The sequence below is a fragment of the Phodopus roborovskii genome, unplaced genomic scaffold, assembly GCF_943737965.1.
Source record: "Phodopus roborovskii unplaced genomic scaffold, PHOROB, whole genome shotgun sequence".
NCBI classification, from domain to species: domain Eukaryota; kingdom Metazoa; phylum Chordata; class Mammalia; order Rodentia; family Cricetidae; genus Phodopus; species Phodopus roborovskii.
This window is the reverse complement of record NW_026126480.1, coordinates 56,994,201-57,003,646: the sequence shown is the minus strand read 5'-3', so window position 1 is coordinate 57,003,646 and position 9,446 is coordinate 56,994,201. Positions and strand designations below refer to the sequence as shown.

General features: G+C 50.1%; 1 protein-coding gene across 1 annotated transcript; it reads right to left on the bottom strand.

Moving 5' to 3' along the window:
• Mta2 (metastasis associated 1 family member 2) lies at window positions 1–9,360 on the bottom strand. Its single transcript, XM_051193909.1, has 18 exons — window positions 8,667–9,360; window positions 7,220–7,287; window positions 6,669–6,762; window positions 5,204–5,321; window positions 5,007–5,070; window positions 4,741–4,858; window positions 4,200–4,302; window positions 3,966–4,065; window positions 3,666–3,854; window positions 3,502–3,576; window positions 3,321–3,379; window positions 2,962–3,059; window positions 2,700–2,839; window positions 2,095–2,323; window positions 1,588–1,677; window positions 1,173–1,291; window positions 921–1,069; window positions 1–737 (listed from the first exon to the last, which is right to left on the bottom strand). The coding sequence occupies exons 1-18, from the start codon at window positions 8,692–8,694 to the stop codon at window positions 572–574; spliced, it is 2,007 nt and encodes a 668-aa protein (XP_051049866.1). The 5' UTR covers window positions 8,695–9,360; the 3' UTR covers window positions 1–571.
• Window positions 9,361–9,446: the final 86 nt, after the last annotated feature.

Below are 9,446 nucleotides of genomic sequence, written 5' to 3'. Positions count from 1 at the left end.
TTAAAAAACAGACAAAAGATCTTTATTTCTGAGAATTGGCATATAAAAGGCAGAGGGGGAAAGGGGAGGGAAGAAAGAACGAGCATGGGCTGGGGTTGATGCCACTTTAGGGCCCTCAAACTCTAATTAGCAGTCCGGACACCGGACAGTAAGAGAAACCCCCAATTAGAAAATAAAGAAAAAAAGATAGCATGGCAGTGCACCCCCCCTTCCCCTTGCCAGGTACCACCACCTGATAAGTTTACTCTTCCCCTCCTCCATCCCTTTTACAAAGGGAGGTAAAATTTTTAAAAAATTTAAAAAACCCTCCCCCCGCCCAGCTGTCCAAACCACCTGTGGTTCCCAACCCCCAAATAGGGTAGGTACACACAGAGGCAAGTTCCTGTAGGCTGCCCTCCATCGCAGGCGTAGAGAAGCCTAAAAAGGGGGAGTTACTGGCAGTCACCCCAGAGGGTGTCCAAGTCCTCCAAGGACACACACACCAGTTCCAACCCTCCCTCGCTCCTTGAGGTTTGTATGCCCTGGGCACCCATCCCCCCACCTCTCATCCCATCTCCCTCCCCTAAGATGCTCAATCCTCCAGAACAATGGGCTCATTGGTGCTGGCAGGATGTGAGGGTGCTGGCAGAGGAACTGCGGGCCGAACTGCCATCAGCGCTGGCTTCACCTTCAAGGGTTGGTTGGGCCTTCGGGCAGCTCGTCGCATTTCCAGGTGAGTTAGAGCCTTCCTCAAAGCCCTGGTCAAAGAGAGAAACGGGGAGGGGCTTGATGAGCACCTACATACCTAAGACTCCACAACGCACTCTACAATTCTGACACCCACATTCTTTCCTGCACCTCTTTCTCTGGAACCCCTACTTCCAATGCCCCCAACTTGGATATCAGTCTCTCAGCCCCTCCCATGGTGGACCCCTCCCTACCTGGTATCTTTTGTGGCCACAAATACCACAGGATTGGGAGCATCAGCAGGGTTTAGTTTCTGACGCTTGGCTGCTGGCTGTGAGCTTGAACGAATCCCTGAGGCCAGAGGCCTTCCATTGGCAGAGAAGGGGACCCCTGCCCCTGCCATCTGGAAAAGGACAGGGCAACATAATGAAAGCTCTGCCTCCCTTAGACTATCAGAAACAAAAGCCCACCCCATTCAGCTTTCCCAAACCACTTTGTCAACTCACACTTTCATAAGAACGTTTCACCATAATGCCCCCCAGGCCTCGGTTCTGGGTCAGCTGGTTCCTGTTGATTGGTGTCTTGGTGCCCCGAGGTGTTTTTGGTTTCAGAGGTGCCTGAGCCACTAACAGTGGAAGGGGGAAAAGGGGGAGAAAAAGAAAATGTTCATACTTTCTCTTGCCTGTACAGTTTTCCAAAAATGTGGCTCAGTAGTAAATCACTTGCCCAGAATACATGAGTTCTGGGTTTTGATTGAAAGCACCACCAAAAAAAAAAAAAAAAGCATACATACATAGTTTGTACTTCAGTGGGAAAAGGAAAACTCGGGAAGAAATGGCTCTTTGATAGTAAAAAGACACCACCCAAACTTTTTCTCCACCTTCTACCCACCCTGGATCAAATGTGGTTTCCATCCCATACCCAGATCTTTGACGATAGTTGCCAAGGGCAGCCGCACCAGAGGGTGAATTTTCAGTGGTGTCTTGGCAGCCTTAGGAAGTCGGATAGAGCCTGGAGAAAGATGAAAGCCTCTGGACATGCTGCAATTTTGTTATGGCTTTTTGAAATAGTCTTACTGTTTAGCAAATGCCCTCATCCTCTTGACTACTTCCTCAGTACGTGGATTATGGGCACCTACTTGAGACAGGGTCCTACTACATAATCCAGGCTGATCTGGAGATCATTATACAGACCAGTCTTATAGGAACTAGGTAATCAGACCCTGTCTCAGCCTCCAAGGCATGCACCACCAGACATGGCAGATAAAAATTTCTAAGAAACTTCACTACTCAGGCCTCTTCTAGTGCCAAAAGTTAAACCTTATCCGCTAAACACCCTCTGTGGCCTACTATCCCTACTGTCATTAAACAACAGTCTCTGGCCAGAGCAACTCTGAACTCATCACTACTACCACTCCACAGTGCTTACACTCTGCCTTGATGGCATTGGCATTGATAGGTGCATAGGGTCTTCGGGCAGCCCTCCTTGGCTGTAACAAGTCTCTGCACATCCGTCTGGCAAGACGAGTCAGCTTTGTAGTCTGGAGCAAGAAAGTTTGCCTGTTCTTAGCCAGCAACTTGGCCCGGTTAGCGCTGGTTGTATAAGGGGAGAGACTTTGGGCTTCGGGTCTGGATAAATGACCTCTTGAGTGTGGCTCCTGGAGAGATGACATATGGAAATGTCAAGTCAACACTACACTTCTTTCCTCCATTTCCCACAAGAGAGCAAACTATTTCTGCCTGACCTCTTTACTGACACGCCACCCAACCTTCCTGGCTTCTCAACCCTTAATAAGTGCCTCTGTCTCCATACTAAGGAGTCAGGGTTCTGACCTTTGCCTAAGGCTCAAAACTATCTGTATGCAATACCACACTCCCCGGCCCCTACCTCGTCTTGCAGTGATCCTTTTCTATTTGTTGAGACCGAGTCTACTATGTAGCCCCAGCTGACCTGGAGCTTACTATAGATACCAGGCTGGCCTCAAACACACACGAGACCCACCTGCGCCAGCCATCCCACCCAGTGAATCTTACTGTGGTGCCCCGAGCTGCCCCCTCAAGGTGGGTTGGGGTCTTCAGTCCCCCATACTTCTTCCAGTAAATCCAGCAGGAAGCACAAAGACGACACTGCATGTTAGGTGGGCCCCAGGCATACCACTGGGCAGACTGTGTGGCTACAGGAACATAGAGAGGGGAACATGCTAGCAGAAAACACGCCACCTGAGCTCTTCAAATTCCTAGGTCAGAGAAACAGGCCTCCCACCCCCCAGCATCCCTGTCCCTCCTTGAAACTCACTGTGGCAGCTCTCACAAGTGAGTCCTTTCTGGAATCCAGCCCCATTCATGCCAGGTTTTGAACCCACAGAAATGATCTGGTTAGGGTTTGGCTTGGTACTAAAGAAAGAAACAAGAGAACATAGAAACTAGTCAAAGAACTAGCTCACTTCTATCTGTCCCTCTCTTTCCTACCACACCCTACTCCATCACTCTCTGGAATGCTGGGATTGAACCTAGGCCCTTGTAAATACTAAGCCCATGCTTATCACTGAGCTACAGCTTCTACAATTTGCTTCTGTCTCCTGCCCAACCCCAATCACTAAGGAAGAAACAAACTGGGAGAGGAAGGGAAATATTCTCCCGTCCTGCCATACTTACTAGGTGGGGATGTAGACCTGTTTCAGTTTGCTATCTGCTTCAGCAGCCTTCAATCTTTTCTTTTAGAAGGAAAAAAATAGAAATTCAGACCATCTCAGTCAGTACAGATGAAATCAAACAAACCAAAAAGCAGAGAGGTAAGCAGGCGGCCTCTGTCCAACCTCCCAGCCCTAAACCATACCTGCTGAATATACCGATCTGTGGTTTTCCACATGTAATAAAACTGGACTATGCTTGCAAGTGACTTCCAGGGTAGCTAAGAAGAACAGCAAACAGAGGATGAGATGGCATCTGGCCCTAGGTCCTGACTCCCTGTTCTCACCTCTTCTAGTCCTATACACTTACAAAGTCCTGGCGGATATCATTGAAATCCTTCCCATACTTCTCTAGAGCCTCTTCAAATAGCATGGCTTCAGAAGCAGACCACTCCTCCATCTCATCTCGACACAGCACTGGGCCACCCTGTGGCACCAGGGTTGACATGGCCTTGGCCAAGTCATAGCCATTCCTTTGCAATGTGTCCATGGCATGGAACTATCAAACAGAGAACAAAACTGGTAACTTGCTGCTCTTTGAGTACACCTACTCTCTCCATGATTCCCATCTCTCTTGCCCCAATATGCCCATCCACCAACTTGTGCTTACCAGGGTGATATCTCGGGACGCAGCAGCAGCACTCATATGCAAGCTCGGCTGCCGAATGGAGCTGCTGCAGTCTAGGGCTCTTGCAAAAGTTCCCACAGCTCTAAGGAGAGATTGAGAAGTCAGGAAGGGAAGAAAAAAGTTCAAGCAGGCTCAGGAACTAAGGAGAAAAATGGATGGGCCTCAGAACTGGATTCACTCCTCCCCAGCCCATCTTCCTGATCCACCCACCCTCACCGGGCCACCACGAGAAACTGATCAATCTGCCGGTCTGTGAGAGGGTTGTCTGGATCCCAGACTTTCATCTCCATCTTCTGTTGGTTTCGATTATCTGATTCACCTGAGGAACCAAGCAACATCATCACCAGTGAGGGAGAGAGGGAAATAACTGGTCTCTTAGTCACTCACAATAACTTCCTCCTCTTCTGTTTGGATTCTTCCTTCCTTCCTTCCTTTCTTCCTTCCTTCCTTCTTCCTTCCTTCCTCTCTTCCTTTCTTTGTTGTTATCTCTTCCCAAGACATGGTTTCTCTGTGTAGCCTTGGCTGTTCTGGAACTTACTGTAGATAAGGCTGGCCTCAAACTCATAGAGATCCACCTGCTTCTATCAGAAGCACCAAGCCTCAGAATTCCCCTCCCAGCTGTGCCCATTTGTCTCTTTCAGGCTCCTAAGTCCCATTCTGGCAGGGTCACAACAGAAAACCTAGCAGATTGTGCAGAAACCCCAAGTCATGAGATTCACAGAAACTTACATTCAAGCACATCTATTCTGTTGCTTACCCTCGGCCAAGCGATCTGGAATCTCAGCTTGGTATTTGCAACCAACTCTGATCTCCCCTTGATCAGCTAGAAGTGTTTTCTGCACAGGATCAAACACCAGAGAGTAAAAAAAGCAGTCCTAAAATGAAGAGAGGAGGTTGGTGAGCAGGAATCCACATGGACAGTAAGGTATATCCAGGCTCCCCAGCAGGGAGGTCTATCACTTGCCCTGTCTTTAGGAGGGGGCAGCACAGCCTGCCCTCCCTCTTCTCATAATACCTCCTTACCTCCTTTTCCAGATACTGGTTCAAGATATCTGTCTCATTCAAGAGAGTTACACTGCACTTCCCCCTAAAACAGGCCAGAAAGTACCAAATGAGCAACACATATCCTCTACCTACCATCCTCAACACACCACCTGCTCCTCTCCGTCCTCTAAATAAGGGTGCATACAGAGGCCACAGGGACCCAGATCCTCCCATACCTTATGTGGGTGGCTGGTAACGACTCAAACTGCCGAGACAGAAAAAGCTCTCGGTGTTTCAGTTGATGCCTCTGCTGCTCTGAGACCCCTGGCTGCTTTGATTCCTCCTCAAACTCCCCTAGAATATTAAAGAGGAAGAAACATGTTTAGAAGCAAGGTACTTTGAGGGGCTACCTAGTTCAGGTAAAGGACATCCTCACTTTCCTTAGGCATCTCACCCTTACCCTACCAGCTTCCCGTTTGGCCTCTTATCTCACTGTGGATGCTCAGTCCTCTCTAATTCCAGTAAGGGGAGAACTGTATAAGGATGAGAACTGTATAGGAATGCACCCCAAACCTAGCTGTCAATGCTGACACCCCTCCTAAAGCACAAATACAGCCATAATACTTTATGTCACATTTAGCTCTTTCTTGATGAACCAGCCTGATGTCCTAGAATCCAGTTAAAATATAAGAACAGCACACAGGATTTATCAGCTCCTCTTCATGCTTCAGGGCTCTTTGATGCGCCTGAAATACAGGCAACCGACTTCTCTTTCTACTTGGTTAATAATAGTCTGTGGGGCTTTCAAGAAAAGTACCTCTGAAACCAGTGCCAACACCTTCCTCCTCAAGAGGCAGCAGCTTGCACTGAAATCTTGAACAGTTAACCTGGCTAAGTGCCAAACAAAGTGGGCGGGGATAGAAACTTAAGCACTTGTTCATTGGTGCATTGTTCCCCTGAAGAACTGGGTGTAAGACAGCAAGAGGGGGGGAGGTCCTGTGTCTGTGTAGTAGGCTCCACCTCTCCCCAGTGCTCTAGGAAATCCAAGGGTAGAACAAGGAGGACCACACCCCTACCCCTTCTAATTGGACAAAGCCAAGGTCAGCCCCTGCCAGATGGAGCTGGAAACCCCAAAGGGCCAAGAAACTGGGTAGGCCCAGCTCATTAACCCTTTCGAGGCTATGGCCTGAAAAAAACAAAAATTTAGGAAAGAGGAGGAAAAGTAGTTAAACAGAAAAAATTAGAGGATGAAGTAAGGCTGACGATAATTGGAATAGAGAGGGAAGCAGGAAAGTTCAAGAGCTTTCCTGCCTTCTAGCTTCCCATCAGCTCCATCAATGTTTTGGCTTCCTCTTCACTGTGACCATCACTCACTAGCACCACTCACTAACCACTGTCCCAAAGGACCCAAAATGAAAGTCCCCACATGCCTCACTTCTCTGAGGCTCTTTTCAGTCCCTATCTAAATCTCTCTCCTCTTACACACATAAGATAAGCCACATTCTGGCTTGTCTTATCATGTCTCCCCACCCCGCTCCCAGCCCCAGCATGTAACAACAGGCCTTGCTCTGCAGACCATGCACTTCCCACCCCCAATCCCAGCCCTGCCTTGGGCATGTTACCAGGAGAGACACCTGCAGGAACAAGTCTAGTCCTCAGATCCTGGGGAGGGGAAGAAGGGGAAGGAACGAAGACACTCACTGGCATTACTGTCAGCCAAGCTGTTGAGGCTACTAGAAATATCCCTTCGCCGGAAGAGACAGACAACCTTTGCTTCCACATTGCCATTGGCAGTCTAGAGGAAGAGAAACAAGGCAATGAAAATTAGCCATTTGAAAGTGGAGGTACGCTAGCAACAGGCACCCTCTCTCTAAGGACCTAAATAGAAGAGGTCAAAAACTCAGCAATGACTTAATATTCAAAGATAATTCCAGGGCCAATGAGACCGGTTCCCATGTGTGTTTAAGGTTAACCTGGTCTACATAGCAAGTTCCAGGAACCCCAGGCTGCATAATAGACACTGTATTTAAAAAAAAAAAAAAAAAAAAAAATTACCAAGTGACACAGAATCCCTTTACCCCCAGGTGTGAGAGTGTGAGAATGATGAAGCTTCCGCTAAGCTCTCAGCAGCCTTCCTCTATACATCTAATGAACATGCACCAGGACTGGCTCTAAGCCTAGGTAAGGCTCTCCCTTCCACTTGTAGTTAAAAACTCCAGAAGAAGAAACTGCCCCACTTCTGCCCCACTCACCTTGTTTAGCTCCTCAATCCGTCTAACCAGGTAAGGATTGCTAGAGGAGTTCTCAAAATAGACGTAATCTGGAGAAGGGGGTGGGGAGAAATGAGATCAGAGAAGAAAACCAGAGCACCCAGAAGAGAAAATGGATTTGTGTGGACCAAAAAGTGACAAAATGCTAGGTAGAGATGATATGGAGATGTGCAAAAGGAAAGTCTTAAGAAATAAGTATTAGACAAGGGCAGTTGCAGTGCACGCCTTTACCAGCACTTGGGAGGGAGGCAAGCAGATAGACCTCTGTGAGTTCAAGACTAGCCTAGTTTACAAGAGCTAGTTCCAGGACAGCCTCCAAAGCTACACAGAGAAACCCTGTCTCGATAAACCAAAAGAGGGGGGGGGAGGGAGGGAGAAAGAAAGATATTAACTGGGCAGTGATGGCCAACAGCAGAGGCAGGTAGGCCTCTTCGAGTTTGCGGACAGCCTGATCTGGTCTACAGAGCAAGTTCCAGGACACTCAAGGATAGACAGAGAAATCCTGTCTCGAGAAAACAAAGGAAAATAAGTATAAACCGAAAATTAAAAAAAAAAGAAGAAGAAGAAAGAAAGAAAAGAATCAGTCAGGCAGTGGTTGCTCACGCCTTTAATCCCAGCAGAGAGAGGCAGAGGCAGGTGAATCTGAGTTCGATGCCAACCTGGTCTATTTCCTGAGTTCCAAGACAGCCGGGGCTAGAGACCTCTCAGAAAACAAACAAAAGCTAATTTTTACTCCCTGCCCTTGCAACTCTTAGCTCTAAAGTCAGATCCTCACTCAAAAGTTAGACGGTCCGGGCGTGGTTGCGCACCCCTTTGATCCCAGCACTTAGCAGGCAGAAGCAGGCCAATCTGTAAGTTCGACGCCAGCCTAGTCTACACAGTGAGTTACAGGACTGCCAGAGCTACAGAGAAACCCTGTTTCGAAAAACGAGAAAGGGAGGCAGGGAGGAAGAGAGAAGGGAGGGAAGGTCGAAAAACCAAAAAGTGAGGGGAGGGGAAAGATGAGAACAAGGATTTCCCTGGAGTCCACACAACTCTGCATTGAAGTTGCACCCGTGTAGGACAATTAAGTAAACTGTCCACTCCACTTCAGGCCTCACCTTCGTGAACGAAAAAGCCGCCAAAGAAAAGAAAACCCCTGAGCCGCAGGCTCCCCCGCAGCTGGCCCCGCAGTCACCCAGGCCCCTTCCAAGCCAAGCCTACTTCCCGCCCCGGGATCCAGTCGCAGGCTCACAGCAACGTTCCGGTTGTAGGCAAGCCACTGCGGGAGACTCGGCTCCCGATAGCGTCGCCGCCGCGGAACCATAGGTCTCGGTTCCGGTTCCGGTCGGCGCTGTGGCCCGTACGACCCCAGATGTGGCTCCCCCGCGTCTGCGAACACCGAGTCTCCCTGGTCCCGGCCCCAACCTCTTCCGCCCGGTGTACTCACCTCCCACCCGGTACATGTTAGCCGCCATGGCCGTTCCCGCCGCCGCCTCCGGCCGCACAAAGAGGTCCGGGAGGCTCGCGGGGGTAAAGCTTAGCTCCAGACGATGCCCCCAGCGTGGGGCTGACGCTTCGCGGAAGTGTCGATGGGGCCCGCGCAGCCGGCACCACTGCTCGCTCAGCCGTCGCGGTTCATCACTGCTCGCACGACGACGACGGTGCTATAGCCTCACACCCGGGACACCGAGGCCGGCGCCGGTCTGCTCGGCTTCTTCCGGAACGAGCTCGGTTCCTGCCTGACCGGAGTCAGATTCCGGTTCCTAGCGTCTTCACAGAGTCGCAGCAGACGTCGTGTGGTGCCAGCCGCTGGGAAGGTTTGCCCTGCCCGCGTCCGGGTTCGCCTCCTTCCGGAACACCTTCGGTCGATACGGAGAACAAGGCCCAGCGCTCGGCTCAGGTCGGAGAGCAAGACCCCGCAGATCGGCCACTTCCGGAAGGAACTCGGCTCCTTTCGCTCAGCCGCGGCCCCGCGCTCGGTTATTTCCGTTGCAGCTCGACCCCGCCCCTGAGGGCGGCGGAGAGCCGGATTTAACTCTTTACACTGAAGGTCTCTGTAGCTCCGACAGTGGCCTCGAAAGGCGCGCGCGCACCCTCGCGCTTCTTGAGATTATTTGCAAGCTGCTTTGCCTGTTATTTGCATATTTGGTCTGAGCTCCCTTTTTCCCCTTCCCGCCCTGCACTTTTTTTTTTTCATCCCAACCCCATTGGGCCCCTGAGGCACCCG

Bases quoted from the DNA above. Each gene is read 5' to 3' on its own strand.
- Mta2 (XM_051193909.1), bottom strand. From the start codon at position 8,694: ATGGCGGCTAACATGTACCGGGTGGGAG. The intron at 2,324-2,699 runs GTAAGATTCACT...TCATCTCTCCAG, and splicing joins GGGCAGCTCGGGGCACCACA to GAGCCACACTCAAGAGGTCA. The intron at 738-920 runs GTAGGGAGGGGT...CTCTTTGACCAG, and splicing joins GTGGCCACAAAAGATACCAG to GGCTTTGAGGAAGGCTCTAA.